This window comes from Delphinapterus leucas, unplaced genomic scaffold (genome assembly GCF_059928025.1).
Source record: "Delphinapterus leucas isolate spDelLeu-1000000601 "Yukka" unplaced genomic scaffold, BTC_Dleu_Yukka2 spDelLeu_asBTCV2_sq25, whole genome shotgun sequence".
Classification (NCBI taxonomy): Eukaryota; Metazoa; Chordata; class Mammalia; order Artiodactyla; family Monodontidae; genus Delphinapterus; species Delphinapterus leucas.
This window is the reverse complement of record NW_028322234.1, coordinates 7115541-7138030: the sequence shown is the minus strand read 5'-3', so window position 1 is coordinate 7138030 and position 22490 is coordinate 7115541. Positions and strand designations below refer to the sequence as shown.

Genomic DNA, 22490 nt, shown 5'->3' with positions numbered 1-22490 from the left:
TCTGTGGGTGACTGAATTAAAGTCAACAAAATCGTACCAAAGCCATTTTTGTGCCAGGGCTTGTGACGGGATTACAGAGATGCAAGTGTCCTCTTAAATCTATCCCCAAAGCTCTACCTTCTGGGGTTTGTATCCTACTAAGGACACTGGCCCGGGTCTGACCTGGACACTGCCCCACTCCTCCACTCATGACAGCCTCAGGGGTGTTAAAAAGCATCCATCAGACTCCGCTGTGATCTGACCCCAGCTGACTGCCCTGCCATCCCCCTCCCTCCTCACTGCACCCAGCCACGCCCTTGGGGCCATAAACAGCTTGACTCACTCCCACCTCTGGGCCTTTGCGCTTGTAGTGTTCTCGGCCAGGAGCCGTCTTCATCGCGCTTTAGATTCCTGCTTGATCCATCCTGGCCTCTACACAGAGCCTCCGACCCTGCACCGGAGCCCCAGCCTGTGCCTGTCCTGTCGCCTTGGTTTTCTTTGTTATCCATAATGATTAATTGCCTCCCTGCCAGACCAGACAGTGAAGTGAGCCTGAGGGCAGGTCCGGGTCTGTCTGGTTTTCACAGTTTCTAGGGCTGGGCTTAGGGCACAGAGCACAATAGTGGGCTATTATCCCTCCCAGGGTCTCATGGGAGAAATACCTTGAAGGAGAACTTGACTTTTGTCTGGGGCAACTTCCCTGCCTCCTTCCTGGGCAGATCCAGCCCAGTTCCCTTCCTTAGGTGCGAAATTAGTTAATCTAGGTGCCCAACCCACACATGCCACAGATGGGTAAACTGAGGCTGGAGAAGCGAGGGTGTTGCCAGGGCCCCCACAGAGAGTAAGTCCTGGAGCCTGCTGAGGTCCCCCTGTGTGACCTGGGCCCTTCTCTGTGCTGTCACCCCTTCCCTTAGGTCTGGGGTCTCCAGCAGCCTGTCTGAGCAGGACTGCGGCTGCAGAGGTTTCCGGAACTTTCTGCCCCTCCCCGCACCCCCCCACCCCGTCGCCCACATGGCCATGACTTTCGGTAAGTGACAGCAGCTCAGGAAGCTGAGGGGCCCACACAGGAAGGAGCGAGTGGGACTTTCCTCCCGCTGTTGCTCGCCTCTGCCCTCCCGTAGCTGGCCCAGAGGTCCTCACCTCCAGGTAAGAGCTGGTGGTGTCACAGGGCTCTGGTCGGGGATGGGCGTGGGAGGAGACTGTGTGGATGGTCGCAGCTGGGGACAAAGGCAAGTTTGCCTTTCAGGCCTCTGAGGACAGCTGCCAGATGTGAGCTGGGACAGCTGGGTGTGTGGCCTCTGGCAAAGCGCTCCCCTCTCTGGGCCTCAGTTTCGTTCTGCATAGGAGGTCTCGAATTCCCAGCTTCCTGGACCTGAAAGAATCATTACGCATGCGCCCAGGGCTCCCGGTCCCTGAGGGGACAGTTCGATGCCCCTAAAATCCCAGGTCCCAGGCCAGAACACTGGGGGACCAGCCAACCTTCCCGGCATGCGGGACTTTTGGTGTTAAAACAGGGGCATTTTTCTGGGCTCCAGACAGACTTTCTTTTTTTACTTTCGATATTTTAAAAATCATGTTGTTGTTTTTTTTATAAATTTATTTATTTATTTTTGGTTGCGCTGGGTCTTCATTGCTGTGAGGAGGCTTTTCTGTGGTTGTGGCGAGCGGGGGCTACTCTTCGTTGCGGTGCGTGGGCTTCTCCTTGCAGTGGCTTCTCTCACTGCGGGGCACAGGCTCTAGGCGCGTTGGCTTCAGTAGTTGTGGCTCACGGGCTCAGAAGTTGCGTCTTGCGGGCCCAGTTGCTCTGTGACATGTGGGATCCTCCTGGACCAGGGCTCGAACCCGTGTCCCCTGCATTGGCCCCTAACCACTGCGCCACCAGGGAAGCCCTAAAAATCATGTTTCTTTAAGATTTATTTTAAACACAAGACACGCTGTGTGATTCCATTTACATAAAGGTGCAAATTTGGGCAAGATCAGGACGACTGTTAGAAATAAGACTGTGGGCACCTCTGTGGAGAGTGACAAGATGGGGTGGTGGCAGGGAGGGTCAGAGCTCACGGGACGGGAATGTTCCAATTCCTGGTCTGGGAGCTGGTGACAATGGACTGTCCCTTGGGGAAAGTTCTCTCTCCCCCACGCCCTGCCTCCCTGATGGTAACCCCTAGACCACTGTGCTAAGGGACCTTCCTGTCTGGTTCATCTGGCATTTGTCAAGGGCTTGCTGGGCATGTCACCAAGGATTTGTGCCAATTAGCATGGATTAAACGTGTTGACAGCTCAGGCTGGGCTCAGCAAGCCACCTCACTCAAGCAGGTGGGAATCAGCACATTTCACAGCCGAGAAAGCTGTGTCCCAGCAGTGGAAGCCCTGCTGGGGTCATGAAACCAGAATACGGTGGGGCTGGGATTTGAACCCAGAGCCTGGGGTTTTTACCTATCCCCAGTCCCAGGCTTATATTCTGGGTGTGTTAAACTCTAATTAATGCTATCAGCCCCCATCCTGCTATTATTTTGGAACATAGTTTTTATCCAACATTCTCTTTTTGTATCTTCTTCATTTGGGTCAATTTACGTGGATCTTCTCTGTCTCCCCCCTTTTCCTCATTGGGTTTGAAACCCTACTCCTCCCTCTACCCAGCCAGGGGTCCTGAGCTCTGGGTCCCCCAGGGTGACAGAGATCTGGAAGTTGGCTGGTGTAGAACGCCTGAGAATAAGATGGACGATTTCCTCCTGGGCCTATCCCAGGGAGGGCTTCCTACTATGGGGACCTAATGGTGGGAGTGATGAAAGGAACTGAGATGCAGGGAGCAGGGGAGACAGACACAGAGATCTCTGTTGACTGAGTCATCAGTCTGGATCTGCCCCCAAGGCATGCATCACACCAGCTGCAAAAGCTTCTAGCCCCAGCCTCAGAAGTGCTTGAATCCTCCAGCTTCACAGGGAGGGATGGCCACTTCTATCCCCACCCATGTGCACAGGCCAGTATCTATCTGCTTTCTGGTTAGCAAATCCCTATATCTGTGATTGATTGGTCATGACTGTCTGGAGGAGGGTTGGAGAAGTGGTATGTGTGGAGGCTGGAGATCGACTAGAGATGTCTGTCCTAGGCACCAAGAGTCTGGAGTGTGAGTTCACACAAAGTTGTGTGAATGTCTTGCAGCCTCCCAGCACAGCCCTCACCTGGGGGGTTATGGCTCCTCACCCACCTTGCACACTCAACTCCGCCTCTCTGTCTCTCTCCATCTCTGAGTTTCTCTCTGTCCCTGTCTCCTCCCCCTTTCTCCGGCTTCATCCCTACCTCATCCATCAGCATCTCTGCCCCCACCCCCACCCCAGAAGCTTTGTAGCCTTGTCCCCTGATCACAGCTGAGGGGCTGCCTCTTTTTGTGTCCAGGCAGGCTGCACTCATGGCACCTCCAAGTGAGGAGACGCCCCTGATCCCTCAGCGCTCCTGCAGCCTCTCCTCTTCAGAGGCTGGTGCCCTGCACGTGCTGCTGCCCCCGCGGGGCCCTGGACCCCCACAGTGCCTATCCTTCTCCTTTGGGGACCACTCAGCTGAAGAGCTATGTGTTTGGGCTGCTAAGGCCAGTGGTGAGTGGGTCCCTAGAATGTTTGGACAGAGGGAGGGGTAGGACTGTGCGGAACACAGATTGGGAGCTGGAAGAACTGCCAAGTGGAGTCAGCATTGGAGCTGGGGTTAGAGGGATGAGTAGGGGTGTGGTAAGGAGGAGGGTGCACAGGAAATGGCATGTGCAAAGACTCAGAGGCGTGATGGTATACTAGGGGAAACAGCTAGTCATCCCTCGAGGTAAACTGTACATGGAAAGAGATGCTCTGGGTAGAGGGGCAGGGAGCCCTGAGAAGCAGATTGAGCACATGGCTTCTCTCCTAAGGGCAATGGGGAGCCCTAGAATGGGTGCGAGCAGGGGTGGGACATGGTGTCAGAGCTGAAGGTGAGAAAAAGCCTGTGGGGCTGCATGGGGATAACATGGCAGCCCTGCAGGGGACAGATGGGGAGACTTGGAGGGAACTGATGGGGGCGTCCCCTCAGGCATCCTGCCCGTGTACCACTCCCTCTTTGCTCTGGCCTTGGAGGACCTGTCCTGTTGGTTCCCCCCGAGCCACATCTTCTCCGTGGAGGACACGGGCACCCAGGTCCTTGTCTACAGGCTCCGGTAGGAAGTATCCCCTGCCCCCCCCCCCCCGCTGCCACAGGTATGGGTTAAATGATACCGAGAGGGCATGCCTTTGGCTGAGGGCTTTGGAAATGGGAGTTTAAAACAACAGTGACCCCTCAATCATCATCTCCACGTACCTCCTGGTGGATGCCCCAGGGAGGGCATGATCACTGCTCATTTCACAGGTGAGGAAACTAATGCCAGAGAGGGTGGGTCACTTGTCCAAGGTCACACAGCAAGTCAGTGGCATAACCTGGGCTCTTTGAGGTCCTGGCACAGTCCCTCCATCGTATCCCCACTCCAGGGTTCTCCCCTCTCGCACAGCTTTTACTTCCCCAACTGGTTTGGGCTAGAGAAGTGCCACCGCTTTGGGCTACGAAAGGACTTAGCCAGTGCCATCCTTGACCTGCCAGTCCTGGAGCACCTCTTTGCCCAGGTAGGGGTCTGCCTGGGGCTCAGCCCAGGGGTGGGGTCCCTGGGGCAATATCAGGGCTTGTGGTTGGGCAGCCTCGGCTGACCCTCCCTGTGGCAGTCCAGGGGTGGAGGTCAGCCCAGGTGTGGAGGTCTACAGAACAGCATCAGGGCTCATGGTTGGGCTGTGACTGGCCTGCAGCACCGCAATGACCTGGTCAGTGGCCGCCTCCCGATGGGCCTCAGCCTCAAGGAGCAGGGTGAGTGTCTCAGCTTGGCTGTGCTGGACCTGGCCCAGATGGCCCTCGAGCAGGGTCAGCGGCCCGAGGAGCTGCTGAAGACCATCAGGTGAGGGCTTCCAGGCTGTGGCGCCCAGCCTCTACCTGGGAGTGAGCCAGCACGGCTCCACCAGAGCACTGCCAGAGTCCAGGCCCACCTTGGGGCTGCCCACCTACAAGCCACCAGTGTGTTCATGTGACCCAGCCCACACCCCTCCTTTCAACACAGTCCCACTGAGACTCCATTGTCGGGCTTCAGGCAGATAAAAGGACTATGTGTGTCCCTGTCTGTCTTATGGGGCCCAATGGCCCTTCCTATAGAGGCCCTACGCCCATGCCTGTCCCTGAGTGTGTCTCTGTGCCCCCCCTAGTGAGGCGACACTCCAGCCCCTCAACTAAAGTCTGGGTTGATGTACGTCCCTGCCCTCCCTGCGGAGGCCCCTCTCCACATTGAGGGCCCCACTCCCCCTGCTCGCAGCTACAAGGTCTGCCTGCCCCCGGGCCTGCGCGACATGATCCAGGGCCTGAACTTCGTGACGCGGAGGCGTATCCGAAGGACAGTGCGCCGGGCCTTGCGCCGCTTGGCCGCCTGCCAGGCTGATAAGCACTCGCTCATGGCCAAGTACATCATGGACCTCGAGCGGCTGGACCCAGACAGGGCCACCGAGACCTTCCGCGTGGGCCTCCCCGGAGCTGCTGGTGGTCAGGATGCGCCGGGGCAGCTCCGCGTGGCTGGCGGCAGTGGCATCGCCTGGAGCCCGGGAGAACACGAGGTGCGAGGTCGGGTGGGTTGGGGCTCTGGGCAGGGCCAACGGGGGGCGGGGGCCAAGGGGGCGGGGCAAGGAAAGTGGGAGGGGCTTGAGGGGCGGGGCCGAAGAGAGGAGGGACTGCGAGAGGGCTTGTGGGGGAGGGCACCCGGCTGAGTGAGGTGTAGGGCTGAGCGAGGAGGCGGGAATGAAATAGGCGGGGCGTAGAAGGAGGGGCTAGTTGGGTGGGCGGGGTTCAGAGTGGGGCTAACTGCAAGTTGAGGGAAGAGGCAGGACTGAGGGTGGGTGGGGCTCCCGACTGTACTAAGAGACACCGCGAGATAAAGTGGAGTTAAGTGAGGGAGGGGCTCGGGGTGAGGTGGACTGGGGGACCTGCCAAGAGAAGGAGGCGGGGTTTGGCAGTGGTGGGGTGGGAGAGGGATGTGACTGGGTGAGGCTGAGAGGGGCGGGTCTCATGAGTATGGGTTGTATGGGTTGGTGGGGTCCAGGCTTCCAAAAGGGACTGGGGGCTCGGAGTGGGAGGGATCCCCAGCTTTAGTCCTCCCCCTTCTTCCCAGGTCCTCCAGCCCTTCTGCGACTTTCCAGAAATCGTGGATATCAGCATCAAGCAGGCCCCACGCTTTGGCCCCGCCGGGGAGCACCGCCTGGTCACCATCACCAGGACAGACAACCAGATCCTGGTGGGTGCTGGACCCCGTTCCCCTCCTGCCTTACCCGAGGGCAGGGATGCGGGACTGTCACCCTCGGGCCGCAGCGTGCGCTGACGCGGATCCTCACAGGAGGCCGAGTTCCCGGGGCTGCCCGCAGCGTTGTCCTTCGTGGCGCTCGTGGATGGCTACTTCCGGCTGACCACTGACTCCGGGCACTACTTCTGCAAGGAGGTGGCGCCGCCGCGGCTGCTGGAGCAGGTGGCTGAGCAGTGCCATGGCCCCATCACGTAAGGACCCGCCCCCATGTGGCCAGACTCACCGGGACCGAATCTCGGTCACTCCCCTTCTTGGAGCCTCTGTGTCCTCGCCTTTCAGGAGCCCTGGACGAGGGATCAAGTGCTTGGTTCAGCGCCAGGTGCATAGTTGGCGCTGAACGAGTCTGGGGTCTCCTTTCTGCTGCCAGGGCAGCCGCTTCCCTCCTCGAGGCCCCAGAGCCATTTTCTGGGGATGCTCGCAGTGCCCGGCTTCACCTGCAGCCTCCTCTTTAATCCCTGAGGCAGAAGCCCAACTTCTGGCTCAATTTATAAATGGGAGGGAGTGAGGGAATGTTACCTGGTGACCTTCCCAGGGCTTCAGAGAAACCAGAATTAGAACTCAGGTTTAGTTTGGTTTCTGTGCCTCTATCTCTCTGTTTCTCTCCATCTTCGAATCTCAGTTCCCTCCCACCTTTCCCCACAGCTTGGATTTTGCCATCAACAAACTCAAGACTGGGGGTTCACTTCCAGGCTCCTACGTTCTCCGCCGCAGTCCCCAGGATTTCGACAGCTACCTCCTAACTGTCTGTGTCCCGGTCAGTCTACCATAGGGGCCAGGAGGGCAAGGAGGGCTTCCTGGAGGAAATGATATTTAAGCTGAGAACTGAAAGATGAGTCAGCATTACTTCCTGAAGAAGGGGAGGGAAAAGGCATTCCCAGTGGAGGGAACAGCATAGGCAAAGGCTTGGAGATTTGAGGGGGAGGGTGCCGCCCACTCCCACTCAGGGACCACTCCTCTTTGCAGACCCCCCTGGGCCCTGATTACAAGGGCTGCCTCATCCGGTGCGACCCCACAGGAACCTTCTCCCTGGCTGGCCTTGGCCAGCCCCACAGCAGTCTTCGAGAGCTCCTGGCAGCCTATTGGGGTGGTGGGTTGCACGTGGATGGGGTTGAGCTGAACCTCACCTTCTGCTGCACCCCCAGACCCAAAGGTGAGCCTGCTTTCTCCCCTGAGCTGAGTGATCAATCTGGGTCCCTGCCTTTCTGTGTCTGTTCCAGCTCTTGTATGGCAAGTGGCAGAGACTGCAGGTCAAGGTAGTTTAGGAGGGAAAAAACGGTGATTCGGGACTCGTGGGATAGAGGCTGCTTTCAGGCATGGTTAGATCCGGGCACAGCTGGATCTGAGTGATGTCACTAGCACTTAGCCTCTGTCCATCTCTTGCCTCTTCCTCTGGGTGAATTTTGCTCTCAGACAAACCCCTTCGATGGGACAGCTTTGAGGTGTGAGTTCTCCAGAGTCTCCCAGAATCCCTAGCAGGACTGAGACCAGGCTGCCCACAGCATCACCTGCTCATTTGCACCCACTGCAGGGTTCCTTCCCTCTCTGTCTCACTCTCCCACCCCTCACTGGGACTTCCTGGAGTCTCCTTTCAAATAAATTATGTGCCCTCGAGTCCTCCTCTTAGTATTGGCTTCTGAAGAAGACCCCACACTGAGACAGGGAGTGAGCAAACCTTTGAGGACCTTTCACCTCTAACCTCTGGTTTTCTTCCTCCATCCACTCCCCATAGAAAAGTCCAATCTGATTGTGGTCCGGAGAGATTGCAACCCACCCACATCATCCCCTGTTCAGCCCCAATCCCAATGCCAGCTGAGTCAGATGACATTTCACAAGATCCCTGCTGACAGCCTGGAGTGGGTAAGGGGCCCCAGGAAATGGGGGGGGATGCCTCAGTTGAGATCCAGAGAGACCAGGTCTACATCCGTCTCTTCTGTGTGGCCTCAGGCATGTGATGTAACCTCCCTATGCCTCTGTTTCATCATCTGTAAAATGGGTCCATTACCTGTGCCTTGCTTGGACCAGGGCTAGGGGACTGGATCCATGGGAGCCCCCTTACTGGCCTCTCATGTTGCCCCCTCACTCTCCAGCATGAGAACCTGGGTCACGGGTCCTTTACCAAGATTTACCGGGGCTGTCGCCATGAGGTTGTGGATGGGGAGGCCCGAGAGACAGAGGTGCTGCTCAAAGTGATGGATGCCAAGCACAAGAACTGCATGGAGGTGAGCAGGGTGGGACCAGGCCTCCTGGGTTAGGGCCTGGGTGGAGAGAGAGTCATGGATTCAGAGAAATTTGAAACACACAGGGTCTTAAAACAACAGAAATGTAGCCACAGCATCTCCATGAAATATAGAAGGGTCGGGGAAGTTAGAGGCAAACAGAAAGAGTACACCAGACAGAGGGAACAGCCAGTGCAAAGGTCCTGAGGCAGGGCCAAGCCTGGCATGTTTAAGGAACAGCAAGGAGGTCAGTGGGTCAGAGAGAAACGAGCAAGGTAGAAGAGAGGAATGATGCGGATGGAGGCATCAGCAGGGGCTGGGCAACACAGAGGAAGGTTTGAGCCCTTCTCAAACCCCAGATCTCCCACTTGTGTGAGAGATTCAAGGTAGAGTACAGTGGGGACTTCCTGCCTCCATCAGAAAATCATGATACAGAGTGCTGTGTGCACTAATGGCGGACTCCAGGGCCAAAGGAGGCTGGCGGCCAGGTCTCCTAAGCAGGTGTGAGAGCAGCAAGTTTGGGGTCCTTGGTCTGACCCTGAAGTGGAAGAAACCCATGCATCTTCTCTCCCTTCTTTCCTCCCCAGTCATTCCTGGAAGCAGCATCCTTGATGAGCCAAGTGTCGTACCAGCATCTCGTGTTGCTCCATGGCGTGTGCATGGCTGGAGACAGTGAGAGACACTCCCCGCCCCACCCCTGCCCTGCCTCATTGAGCCCATCTACAGCAGCAATAGCTGTACACATCCAGAGCCTGCCCTGGCTGGGGCTCCGTTCCACCAGGGTCTATCACCCTCCCCCTCAAATCTCCAAGCCTATACCCATCTCCCTGAATCATCACTCCTTGGGCAAGCAACTCCAGGCTCCCACCAATACCAGCCCCCCAAAATTATCTCAAGTCAGGCAGACCTGGGTTCCAATCTCACTCTGTTGCAGCTTTGCAAGGTCCACGCTACCTCTACAAGCCTCGGTTCCATCAGTTCAGCTCATCAGCTATTTATTGGGAGCCGAGTGTGTGCCAGGAGCTGGGTGCCTAGCGTAGATAGAACACGATAAGCTGATCAGGATGATAAATGATTTTGTGTGATGGGGGCAGCGCAGGGCATTGTGGGTGATCAGAGGCTGCTAACCCAGCTTGGAGGTCAAGCAATGATTCTGGGTAGGCAAGGATAAGTTCTAAGCTGGAAAGGCAAGGATAAATAGGCATTAGGGAAGTGAAGGAAGAGGGATGTTCCAGGCAGAAGCACAGAACATGCAAAGGGCTGGAAGTGAGTCACGGAGAGAGCTTGGCACCTTCCAGGCATTTCAGACAAATGGTTCTGAGATGGGAAATGGGGAGGAAGAGAGGTGAGTAGGGTAAGGATGGAGGAATAGGGGAGGGAAAATTCAGAGCTGAGAGTTCAAGGGACCCTTGAAGGTGGAGCTGGGGCACAGCCTGTTGAACACAAGTGCAGTCCTGCCTCCCAACCGTGCCCCTCCCTACTGCCACCAGGCATAATGGTGCAGGAATTTGTATACCTGGGAGCGCTGGACACGTATCTGCGCAAGTGTGGCCAGCTGGTGCCGGCCAGCTGGAAGCTACAGGTGATCAAACAGCTGGCTTATGCCCTCAACTATCTGGTGAGTGCTCCTCTGCTGCTCCACCCTCCATTCACAGAGTGTACGGGGCTTTGAGAGTGGGCTCTGTCGTGTGGACAGGAGTTTGGCAAGGGTGCAAGGGGAGGGCATTTTAGACTGAGGGAACAGCATATAAACAGGTTCAGAGGTGTAAGAGCAGAAGGGAACAGCTTGTAATTCATGGAAATTGAGGGGAGTAGTGAGCAATGAGGCTGGCCAGGGCAGGGGGCTTTCCAGAAGAAAGAACATTAGAGTTGGGACCTTGAAGATTAAGTAGAAGTTCATTAAGAGGAGAAAGGAAGGAGGGCATGTCAGGCTGAGGGAACAGCCTGGGCAAAGGCTGCAGCTTAGAAGGTGTGTTGTCTGTCCTGGGGTGCACCAGGCGGGTTGCCTGGCAGGAGAACAGGGTGGAGATGTGGGAGAGAGAAGCTCATGGGAAGAATGAACAAGAGCTGGATCTCAAAGGGCCTTGAGTGCCGGGCTGAGGACCTTTGACTTTATCCTGAAGGGAGTGGGGAGCCATGGGATGGGGGAGCAGTGTTTGAGAAGAGGGTGGGACACGGGGGGTGGACTGCCAATAGTCTAGGGAAGATGTTGAAGTACGGCCTGAGCAGTACCAGGTGGGCTTTGAAGGATGTGCAGGAGTTCGCCAGCCAGAATATTCATTCATCATTCTTGGCATTTTCCTATGCTTGGTCCACTTAGGAAGACAAAGGTCTCCCTCACGGCAATGTCTCAGCCCGGAAGGTGCTCCTGGCTCGGGAGGGGGCTGACGGGAACCTACCTTTCATCAAGCTGAGTGACCCCGGTGTCAGCCCGACTGTGCTAAGCCTGGAGAGTGAGTGCTGAGGGGTGGAGGAGGGAGGGGCCTAGTGAGGCAAGGAAGCAGATCCCTGATCCCATCCTTGCCCCTCCACCAGTGCTCACTGACAGGATCCCCTGGGTGGCCCCTGAGTGTCTCCAGGAGGCCCGAACACTTGGCTTGGAAGCTGACAAGTGGGGATTTGGTGCCACAGTCTGGGAGGTGTTCAGCGGTGTCACAATGCCCATCAGCACCCTGGATCCTGCCAAGGTCAGAGCACGCGTATTGGCCTCTAGAGCTCTCATTTGACAAAAGGGTAGACTGAAGTCCAGCTTGGGGAGGATGGGGGTGTCTGGGGGTGCCTTCTGAGGGTACACTGGGGGTGACCAGCCCCTCCTCCTGCCCTCAGAAGCTCCAGTTTTACCAGGAACGGCAGCAACTGCCTGCACCCAAGTGGATGGAGCTGGCCCTGCTCATCCAACAGTGCATGGCCTACGAGCCAGGCCAGAGGCCCTCTTTCCGCGCTGTCATCCGTGACCTGAACAGCCTCATCACTTCAGGTGCCCACTGGGCCAGGCAGGGTGGGCAGGGCCGGCATGTCATATTGGGCCCAGTAGGAGAGCGAAGTTTGCATGTAGAGCCTGCCCTGTGTGCCTGGCAAGGTTGGAATGGTTGGTGACTGTGACAGTCAGCACGAGTTTCAACAGCTGCTGTAACAAACAGGCCCCTCAATTCAAGGTTGAACATGATGGATGTTTAGTTCTCATTCAATGAGGGTGTCCAGGTCAACAAGAAACTCTCCCTTTGTGCTTTCCCCCATCCCATGGCCTCAGGCCCCTGCTGGATCCTCTGCAAAAAAGAGAGAGTGTAGAAGGTCCCACCTAGGTTTCCATGGGCCGGGCCTAAGGGGGCATTCAGCATGTCTCTGTCCCCTATCAGCCTGAGCTCAGTTATTTGACCATACCCCACGGCAGTGGAGTCTGAGAAATGCCCTTCGGTCTGTGTACAGCATGTGCACTGCATAAGAGGGCTGCCTTTGCCCAGGAGCACCTTTTTCCAGCCCCACAAAGTACTTCTTGGCTTGCAGAGGCCCTGCCATAATGCACAGAGAGGCTAAACATTCAGATGGAGGTCACACAGCAAGTCAGTTAGGAGTGGGGGCTTAGGGCCCAATGCACGCTCACTCACTGCCTGTGCCCCCCAGATTATGAGCTCCTCTCAGACCCCACACCTGGTGCCCTGGCTCCCCATGATGGGCTTTGGAATGGCGCCCAGCTCTATGCCTGCCAGGACCCTACCATCTTTGAGGAGAGACACCTCAAGTACATCTCACAGCTGGGCAAGGTGAGGAGGGTTAGGCTGGGGTGGGTGGGGTAGCACCCATGCACGTGGACACCAGCCCTGCTGTCCCCCAGGGCAACTTTGGCAGCGTGGAACTGTGCCGCTATGACCCGCTGGGCGACAACACAGGTGCCCTGGTGGCCGTGAAGCAGTTGCAGCACAGCGGGCCAGAACAGCAGAGGGACTTCCAGCGGGAGATCCAGATCCTCAAAGCCCTCCACAGTGACTTCATTGTCAAGTACCGGGGTGTCAGCTATGGCCCAGGTGAGCCACCTCCCAAGTGGATGCTCTTCAAATCACACATCCTCATCCTTCTGCAGTACCATTTTAGGGTGGTCTGAGAGCGCCAGTGCGGGTGCTACTGACTGGTCTTTTTCTTTTAATTAATTTTTATCGGAGTAGAGTTGCTTTACAATGTTGTTAGTTTCTGCTGTACAGCAAAGTGAATCAGTTATACACATACATATATCCCCCTGACTGGTCTTGTTTACTGATCTAGACTGCCTTGGGATCGACAATTTCCCCACCGGAAAAAATGGGTCATTATGAGGTTTAAAAGAATCAATGAATATTGTTGAAAGTACTCAAAAAGACATTAGCGATAAGCGTCACTGTTGCCGTTCCCCTTTTACAGAAAGCAATATTGAGGCCAGGAGGGACACGAGGTCCTACTCTGAACCGGGAAGGAGAAAGGGGAGGGGGAGTAGACAAAGTTAGGCCCTGTGGTGACTCCTCCCTGCCTCCCCCGCCTCCCCTAGGCCGCCTGAGCCTGCGGCTGGTCATGGAGTACCTGCCCAGCGGCTGCCTGCGCGACTTCCTGCAGCGGCACCGCGCGCGCCTTGACGCTGGCCGCCTGCTCCTCTACGCCTCGCAAATCTGCAAGGTGCGGGTCGGAAGAGGGCGGGGCGCCCGTCAGACCTGCGGGAACTGACCTGGCTCGACCTGGGCAAGGTCTGCGTGGATTCGCCAGGAAGGCTGAGGGTTGAAGTTTGGGATCCAGGTCAGGCTGGAAGTGGGGTTGAGTTAGGGCTAAGGTCAGGACTGGAGTGCAGGATGGGTCAGAGGTAGGGTTAGGCTCGGGGTCTGGGTTGGGGCTGGTGTTGGATTCCATGTCAGACTGGGGCCCCTGCGGAGTCATCCTGGGGTCCATATTCCATGCCCTCCCGCAGGGCATGGAGTACCTGGGCTCCCGCCGCTGCGTGCACCGCGACCTGGCAGCCCGTAACATCCTGGTGGAGAGCGAGACGCATGTCAAAATCGCAGACTTCGGCCTCGCCAAGCTGCTGCCGCTCGACAAAGACTACTACGTGGTCCGCGAGCCAGGCCAGAGCCCCATCTTCTGGTAGAGACCTCGCCCCTGCCCCACCCTTCCTCCCCACTACCCAGGCCCCTCCCCTGCTCCCACCTTCCTGGCCCCGCCCCTCCTCCCCAGGCTCTGGGGCCCGCCCTGGCCGCGCCCCCACGGCCCCGGCCCCTTCTGGACCACGCTCCTTTTCTTGTTCTGGCTCCGCCCTGACCCCGCCCAGGCCCCGCCCTGGGGCGCCACAGGGTTGGAGACTTGCTCATAACTCCCACCTACCGTGACCAGCTACCCCAGTCCGAGGCTGCTCCCTTTCCCGTCCTATGCCTTACTGTCGTCCCCCAAGGCCTCCCTGTTCCCCTCCAGGTACGCCCCAGAGTCCCTCTCGGACAACATCTTCTCGCGCCAGTCGGATGTCTGGAGCTTCGGGGTCGTCCTGTACGAGCTCTTCACCTACAGTGACAAGAGCTGTAGCCCCTCAGCCGTGAGTCGGCACCCCTGGATCCCCAAGACCCTCCTCCCCACCAACCCCTTCCTGGCCAACACCTGTCCTGTTTATGCCCGCGTCCCTCTCTTGCTCAGGGTTCCCTGGTCCCAGCATTAGAGGCTCCAGTAAGACCCCTTTTCACTATGGCAGACCCCCACCTCCCACACCACCACAGGCAGCCCCTCCCCCATGCATCACAGACAATTCCTCCTCCTCCATTAAGGAGGGCCCCTTCCCCCACCACGGGTGGGTGATTCCCTTCTTCCCTTCACTGTGGCTGACGCCCACATCACGGGCGGCCACTCCCCCTTCCATCACGGATGGCTCCTCCCCCACCTCGGGCCCTCCCCCTTGGCTCCAGGAGTTCTTGCGGATGATGGGATGTGAGAGAGATGTGCCAGCCCTCTGCCGCCTCCTGGAGCTGCTGGCCGACGGCCAGAGGCTGCCCGCACCTCCTGCCTGTCCTGGTGAGGTGAGCACTGGAGGGCCTGCCTCAGTTTCCCACTTTGTAGGTTCACCAGGGGGCCTGGGCAAGCCTGCTGGTCCCTCTGGGTCTCTCCACCACAGACATCTCTTGATTGAGAGCAGGGACCAGAGCATGAGGCTGAAGGGGATTTCTGGCCTCTACCTTGCTGCTCTCTCACTGTATGGCAAGTCACAAACACTTTCAGAGCCTCAGTTTACCTGTCTCCAAAATGGGAATAACAATGCCTCATAGGGTGGGAGAGGATCAGATTAGCTAACATCTCTCCATTGCTCAGCTCTGAGCCTGGCATACAGTCGGTGCTCAATAAATGATGGTGACTCTTACAGTTTCTCATCACAGCTTTTGTGGAAGTGTCTGACATGTGGTTGGTCATTCACAAATTAATCTGTTCAGGCCACAAACATTTATTGAGCGCTGACTGTGTGCCGGCTCTGTGCTGGGTGCTGGGGACCCAGCAGGGGACAGAAGAGATACTACCCCTCTTCCCTGTAACCGGCAGAAGCTAACAAGAACATTCTGGTGGTGATCAATGTCTGGAAAGAGATGGGGGGGTGTGGTCAGGGATGGCCTCTTAGAGGGGGTGAAGGAGGAAGAGGATCTTACCCATGGGGAAAGCTGGGAGAGGGCATTCTCAGTGGAGCACACAGCAGGTGCAAAGGCCCTGAGGTGGGAATGAGTTTGGTGTATTTACAAAATGAGATGGGGGCAGATGTGGCTGCATGGAACAAGAGAGGAGGTGATGGAGGTGATGGTAGAGGGAGGGAGGCAGGGGAGGTGATGAAATTTTGTTCTAAGATCCATAGGGAGCCATGGGAGGCTTTGGAGCAAGGGAGGGATGGAGTCTAATTTATATTTTAAAACTGTGAACAGGAGTCATGTCCTTCCTACCACTCACATGTGACCCTGTTGTCTCTTCCCACCCCCTCAGGTTCATGAGCTCATGAAGCTGTGCTGGGCCCCTAGCCCACAAGACCGGCCACCATTCAGCACCCTGGGCCCCCAGCTGGATGCACTGTGGAGTGGAAGCCAGGGATAGTGTCCAGAGGCATGAGACCCTCACCTGCTTGTCTAGAGGGAGAACCCCATTCTCTGTCCTTTTTATATCTCCTGCACACAGATCTCTGGGTTCTGGTCTCCATGGACTGGCTGTGTGACCTTGATCAGGGACCTACCCCTTTCTGGGCCTCCCGCTTCAGAGACCCCCTCATGGGGCAAATGACATTGCACTTGGGGGAGCACCCCTGGCTTGTAGAGCAACAGCAGCCTCGTAGCATTGGGAACTTGTAAAGATTCAAGACAGATGCAATGGTGGGGTCTACTGAGCCCCCACCCCCAGAATTGAGGGACCAGAGTTAAGTCCCCCAGATCTTCCCAACCTCTCAGGGCCTGGCCTGGAGCTTCCTGTCTCATTTCCAGAGGAGACATTATATAGCTTTAAATATGTGATCTCAGGCTTCTATTCCCCCCTCCCTCTTTAGCTGGAGGAAGCCAAAGACAAGAGAGCTGCCCTGGCTGAAAATTCACTTTTTGGGGGGAGCCTGTGTGACTGTTTAGAATTGTGTAAGAGACCAGGAGAAGCTGATGTCCCACTCCACCCTAACTGAACCTGAGTGTCCCAGGGCTTCAGTTTTCCTCCCTGTACGCTGGGGCCCTTTCAGTCTGGACCAGAGGATCACACAACTGATGACAATGGAGCCTAACAGGAGTTTTTCAGCGGGTGAAGGAAGGAAAGGCATTCTTGGCAGAGGGAACAGCATGGTGAAAGGAGGAGGCTCAGAGTACAGAGGTTAAGAGCGCAGGTGTTGGAGCCCATGGTTCTGCCACTTATTTGCTGTGTGATGGTGGGAGAGTTGCTTCCTCTCTCTGGGCCTCAGTTCCATCCTCTGTATAATGGGCAATAGTGTTGGCCCTTTGGCTATACAGAATCAACTTCTGGAGGCTTGTGAGAAGGCATCTTGTGCAGGTTAAGCTTACCCCACCACTCCTTCACACCAGTCTGCAAGGTTTTACTGCCACTTTTTGCCTCCCTGGAAAACTCTTATTCATCTCTCAGAACCCCAGCTATCACCTCCTTGCAGCATTCCCTAGCGAACGTTCTCCCACCACTCCCAGTCAGCCCTGTACTTCTGACCCTAGGGCTGGGGTGGTGTCTGCGTCTAGCTCCGTCTCTTCTGACGTGGAGGCTCCTTGGGGGCTGGGCTGGGCACAGAGGGGACTCTGGGAGTGTTTGTTGAATGAATAAAGAAGTTCAGTGAAAAGGATGGTTTGTTGCTGGACTTGGGCAATGGGGATCCTTGGGGGGGTGTGAGCCGGGGAGGAATATGCTTAGGGCTGGGGGATAGAGACCCCTGGGGGCCACAATGGGAGCCTCAGGGCAGGCTGGGGGAGGAGGGACAGGAGGATGGGGCCCTTGAGGACAGAAGCCCTCCCCCCAGCCCCAGCTGCTGGCCTTGGCACTGTCCTGTGGAGCTGATTACAGGCTCTTGGTGGGTGGAGGGAACAGGCTGCTCTAGTGGGGGCCAGAGAGCAAGGCCTGGTTGGGAGGGTTAGGCTATGGGGAGGGGTCCAACATTAGTGGGGGCCAAACCAGTCCCTCGTTTGCTCAGCACTGCTGGAAAGATTTGGAGAGTGACAAAGACAGAGAGAGAAAGGCCAAGAGAGACTCAAGAGAGAGACAGAGGGAGCAGGGGAGAGACAGAGACAGAGATCTCTGTGCCTACTGTCGTAGCCTGCTTTGGTGAAAAGGGGGAGGAGCTGCAAGGCAGGGTTTTCAGCTCAGGGTCTCACCCGCATTGGGTTGAGTAACCTCCCTCTCTGCCAGTTTCCCTCCTTGGTAAAACTGGCATCCAGACTGGCACCTGGTAGAGGCCCTCCATCCCCTGCCCAACCCAAGGAGACCGTGCTGTGGGAGAGGCAGAACCGACCAAGACTCGCAGCCCCAGGGCCCATCCTCTTGTGACCTTGGGCAAGTGTGGGGGTCCCCTCTCTGAGCCTCAGTTTCCTTATTTGTCCACTAATAAGGACAACAAGGTTCTGAATGGCCCTGGTCTCAGTTGGCTGGATGCCCACTGCCACCATCCCATGGAATTATTATTTCTCAGTTTATCTATTTCTCCTCTTTAAAATGGTTAAAAAATAAAGACTCCTCAACCAGTGGTCCCCCTGGGAGAGATACGCCCAAGGCCCTGGCCCAGGGAGAGAGACCATGGCTGTTTTGTATGGATCTTGGCCTATCAATAATCAATGTTGGGCTTCCCTGGTGGCGCAGTGGTTAAGAATCCACCTGCCAATGCAGGGGACACGGGTTCGAGCCCTGGTCTGGGAAGATCCCACATGCCGCGGAGCAACTAAGCCTGAGCGCCACAGCTACTGAGCCTGCCTTCTATAGCCCGCGAGTCATAACTACTGAGTCCATGCGCCACAACTACTGAAGCCCGTGCGCCTAGAGCCCGTGTTCTGCAACAAGAGAAGCCACTGCAATGAGAAGCCCGCGCACCGCAATGAAGAGAAAGCTGCCGCTCACCGCAACTAGAGAAAGCCCGCGCGCAGCAACGGACACCCAATGCAGCCAAAAAATTAAATTAAAATAATTAATTAATTTAAAAAAAATCAATGTTGCGGCTGGACCGGCCCTTGAGTTCTTATTATGATTGAAACATGCCATTCAGCAACAACCATCAGGAAACTTTGATAAAATAAAGGTTTATTACTTATAAATTACATAGCACACCTGGAAATTACACAGCACTCCCGGGGCCACGGGGCGAGGTCCTGGGTAGAGAGAGCAGTGTGGGTCTGGGGTCCTGCTTTCATTGGGGTCAAGGGTGGGAGCCTAAGAGTTCGTGGGCCCACTCTTTATTGGTGAATTTAACATAGGTTGGAATTTAAAGCATAAGAAGAGAAAACAAAACAAGCAACCAAGTGGCCCAAGTGGACAGTGACTGAAATCAGCTGACATGTGTAAAGCAAAGGTGCCTCAGCGGGAGGAGGTGGCCTGGCCCTTTACCTAGTCACATTTATTGGGGAGCCATCTATGAAGCCAATGCCTCCGCAATCAAAGATTGTCAGGCACTCATATATCATAAAAAAAAGGAAACCCAACTATCAGGGGTTCCAGTATGCTTGCCCTGACCCTGCCCTTGACCTTCTCCCTGGACCATCCTGCAGGAATGCTCTTTCCCCCTCCAAGGCTCCCAGCTGGGGCGGGCCAGCGCCTATAAGGGGGATCCCCGCTGGGGCCCGGTGCCTCCCGCAGCCATGGACCCCCGTCGGCTCACCTGGGCGCTGGTGCTGCTGGGCCCGGCCTTGGCGCTCGCTCTAGGCCCTGCCCCCGCCCAAGAAGCACCCGAGAAGCTGTGCGGCCACCACTTCGTGCGCGCGCTGGTGCGGCTGTGCGGGGGCCCGCGCTGGTCCCCCGAGGATGGGCGACCTGTGGCTGGCGGCGACCGTGAGTAGGGGCGGGCGAGGACTGTGCTGTGAGGTCTCTGGGGCCGGGCGTGGGGCAGGTGCATGCAGACGGGTTTGCATGCATGTTCTGGGGTCCACCTGCCGGCTGCGCGGGTGTGTGCAAGTCCACGGGGGATGCGCCCCCTGCCAGGAGCGGGAATCAGTGCGCGGCGAGCCACGCGAGCGAGTCTGAACAAGTGTGTAGCCAGATCAGATCCTGTCTTTATTTACAGTGTCAATATTTTGATCTTCAGGAATTTCTGCATTCCTTTTAATTTTAAAATATTCCGTGACAATATGTTTGATCTTGGTTGTTGAGGTTTTTTGGCGACCCCTTAAAATCGCGGGCTCCAGGCCCGAGCCTGGCTCTCTTCACCCTAGTCCCGGCCCTGGTGCAGGGAGTATCAAACAGCTTTGTGTACAACGTCTGTCACATGCGTGTGTGTCCTGTGTGTGTGACACGGGTACAGATGGGTGTGCAGAGGTGCGCAGGGGAGTGGGAGGGGCTATGAGGGTGTGCGCCTGCGTCTGTGTGTACATGTATACGTCGTATGTCACCCCTTCTGTCATCTGCTCTGTGAAGTGTCTGTGCCTTCTTACCATAGGTGACACGTGGGAGTGTGCATAGCTGGGGACTTAAGTGTGGTGTGGGTCGAGACTGCACACGTCCGGATGGGGGATTCAATCTGTGCCTGGTATACACTGGGCACTCAATAAATGCTTACTTTCTGTTTCTGTGCATGATGAGTGGAGGCTGTGTGTGCAGTGTGAGTGGGGTCCTCTGGGGTCCCCCCCTCTATGCTGAATTCCTCCCTGTCCCCAGGTGAGCTGCTACAGTGGCTGGAAGCACAACATCTCCTCCATGGGCTGATGGCTAGTGAGGACCCCGTGCTGGTACTCGCCCCACAGCCCCTGCCCCAGGCCTCTCGCCATCACCACCACCGCCGCCACCGGGCAGCTGCCACCAACCCTGTCCGTCACTGCTGCCTCAGTGGCTGCACCCGGCAAGACCTACTGACCCTCTGTCCCCACTGAACCCTCCTGGGGTGTGGCCTTGGGGGAGCCCGAGACCCACAGGGGTCCGGTCTGGTGAACTCCTAATGCCACACAGCACCATGAAGCCCCATGTCTGGGGGGACTTTGTTGATTACCTCCTAGGACAAGGCGCTCACCACCTCACCGAGGCCGCCTGTCCTCTGGGGGGCCAACTGAGGAAAACACCAGATCCCAAACCTGGCTTGGAGGATCCTTGGTTTCGTGGAGATGCCAGACACCTGTTCTCAAATGTTCTCACCTCAGAAGAGCCCCAGTTACCCCGCTCCCTGCATTTGACACCCCTCTTGCTGTCTTATCAGTAGTAAATAAATAAGATGCCTGCAGAATCTGAAGAAACTTTTTGCATTTTCTCAAGAAAAAGGCAGAAGCCTGGGTCAGCCTTTGTGTGGAATTGTCCTCTGGCAGCCGTGGACCCACCAACACTTCCAGAAACTTAATAACAATTGGAGAATCATCACAATAAAAAGTGAGGAAACTGAGGCCAAGGGAGCTGGCTGTTTGCCAAGGTCAGACAGGGAGGGAATGGTCAAGTTCAGGATTCGAATCCAGGTCTCTGTCATGGTTCATGGGGGGCCTTAACCTCACTGAACGTCCAACACAACACATGAATGTCTGAATGAGTCACAGTGGATTTTTAATTTTTTTTTGGCGGCGCCGTGGGGCTTGTGGAACCGTAGTTCCCTGACCGGGGATTGAACCCGTGCCACCTGCAATGGAGGCGTGGAGTCCTAACCACTGGACTGCCAGGGAATTTCCCTCACAGTGGATATTTAGTGATCCAACTCTCACCATTCTTTTCACTTGCGTCCTCCTTTCATCCTGAGATAGGAATTGTATGATTTGACCCTCTTGAAAAAAATGCTCGGGCATTTGACTACGTGATCTGTTCACATGTGTATTAGTTTCCTAAGGCTGCTGGAACAGCCACAGACTGGGTGGGTTAAAACAGTAGAAACTTATTCCCTCCCGGTTTTAGAGGTCAGAAGTCAGAAATCAAGGTGTTGGCAGGGTTGATTCTTTTTGAAGGGCTCTGAGGAAGATTCTGTCCCCCTGCCTCTCTCAACTCTGGGGGGCTACTGGCAATTCTTGGCTTGTAGGTGCGTCACTCCAAGCTTTGCCCCCATTTTCACATCGTCTTCTTTTCCATGTCTTTCTGTGTGTTCATTTCTGTCTCTTCTAAAAGCACTCTCATTGGATTCAGAGCCCACCCTAATCCAGGATGATTTTATCTTGATCCTTACCTTAATTACCTCTGCAAAGACTCTATTTCCAAATAAGGCCATATTCTGAGGTGCCAGGTGGATGGGAACTTTTGTGAGACACTATTCAATCCGGTGCAGCAGGGGAGTAGCACTCTTTCCCAAGGGCAATGGGGAGACACAGAAGGTGTTGGAGCAGGGGCAGGATGAGATCACATCTACCTGGTAAAAACCCCTGCAGCCCCTGCCTCATCCAGGCCTGCCTCCTCTGGCTTGGAGGCTGCCTCAGCCTCCACCTTCCCTTTCAACAGTCTCCATGGCAGCTGCAGGGCTTCTTAAAACTTAAAAATCAATCATGTCGGGACTTCCCTGGTGGCGCAGTGGTTAAGAATCCACCTTCCAATGCAGGGGACATGGGTTTGAGCCCTGGTCTGGGAAGATCCCACATGCTGTGGAGCAACAAAGCCAGTGCACCACACCTACTGAGCTCACGTGCCACAACTACTGAAGCCCATGTGCCTAGAGCCCATGCTCTGCAGCAAGAGAAGCCACCGCTATGAGAAGCCCGCGCACCACAACCAAGAGTAGCCCCCACTCACCGCAACTAGAGAAAGCCCGCGTGCAGCAACGAAGACCCAACGCAGCCATAAATAAATAAATAAATAAATAAAATTAATCATGTCATTTCCTTGCTCCAAAGATGCCGTAACCCTCAAAACAACACCCTCTCTCCTCACCCAAACCCACAAGGCCCCATGTGACTAGTCCCTGTGATCTCCTGTCCCCTCTCCCTCCATCTCCTCCTTACCCACCTCCAGTCACAGCTTCCTGGCTGCAATTTAAATGCTCTCAGATCGGCTCACCTCAGAGCCTTTGCATATGCTGTATCATCTGCCTGGAACATCCTCCTCCCAATTCTCCCCAAGGCCATAACCTCCTCTTTCAGGCCCCATCTCTGCAGTCCCAACCCTGACTTCCTTCCTGGCTAGCACCCGTCCCCATCACTGTGTGTCCGATTACCTCATTTTAATTCTCCTCAAAGTTCTTACCACTTCTGGTAACTTCCTGTTTCACTGTTCACAGGTTTGTGTCCTCACCTTATAGTGTATAAGGTGGGTCTGTGCCCACTGACCTTTCCCATGGGGCTGGGAGGAGGAGTACGGGGCAAGGTGTGTAGCAC

General features: G+C 56.1%; 2 protein-coding genes across 2 annotated transcripts; both read left to right on the top strand.

Moving 5' to 3' along the window:
* Nucleotides 1–1050: 1050 nt before the first annotated feature.
* JAK3 (Janus kinase 3) lies at nt 1051–16867 on the top strand. Its single transcript, XM_022558424.2, has 24 exons — nt 1051–1125; nt 3376–3572; nt 4033–4156; nt 4484–4595; nt 4773–4918; nt 5327–5621; nt 6173–6295; nt 6395–6552; nt 7004–7115; nt 7325–7511; nt 8091–8218; nt 8449–8580; nt 9165–9249; nt 10068–10195; nt 10898–11030; nt 11113–11264; nt 11404–11554; nt 12199–12338; nt 12410–12599; nt 13094–13218; nt 13505–13677; nt 14002–14119; nt 14484–14594; nt 15538–16867. The coding sequence occupies exons 2-24, from the start codon at nt 3389–3391 to the stop codon at nt 15643–15645; spliced, it is 3315 nt and encodes a 1104-aa protein (XP_022414132.2). The 5' UTR covers nt 1051–1125; nt 3376–3388; the 3' UTR covers nt 15646–16867.
* Nucleotides 16868–16963: 96 nt separating this feature from the next.
* INSL3 (insulin like 3) lies at nt 16964–21675 on the top strand. Its single transcript, XM_022558781.3, has 2 exons — nt 16964–19056; nt 19879–21675. The coding sequence occupies exons 1-2, from the start codon at nt 18867–18869 to the stop codon at nt 20088–20090; spliced, it is 402 nt and encodes a 133-aa protein (XP_022414489.2). The 5' UTR covers nt 16964–18866; the 3' UTR covers nt 20091–21675.
* Nucleotides 21676–22490: the final 815 nt, after the last annotated feature.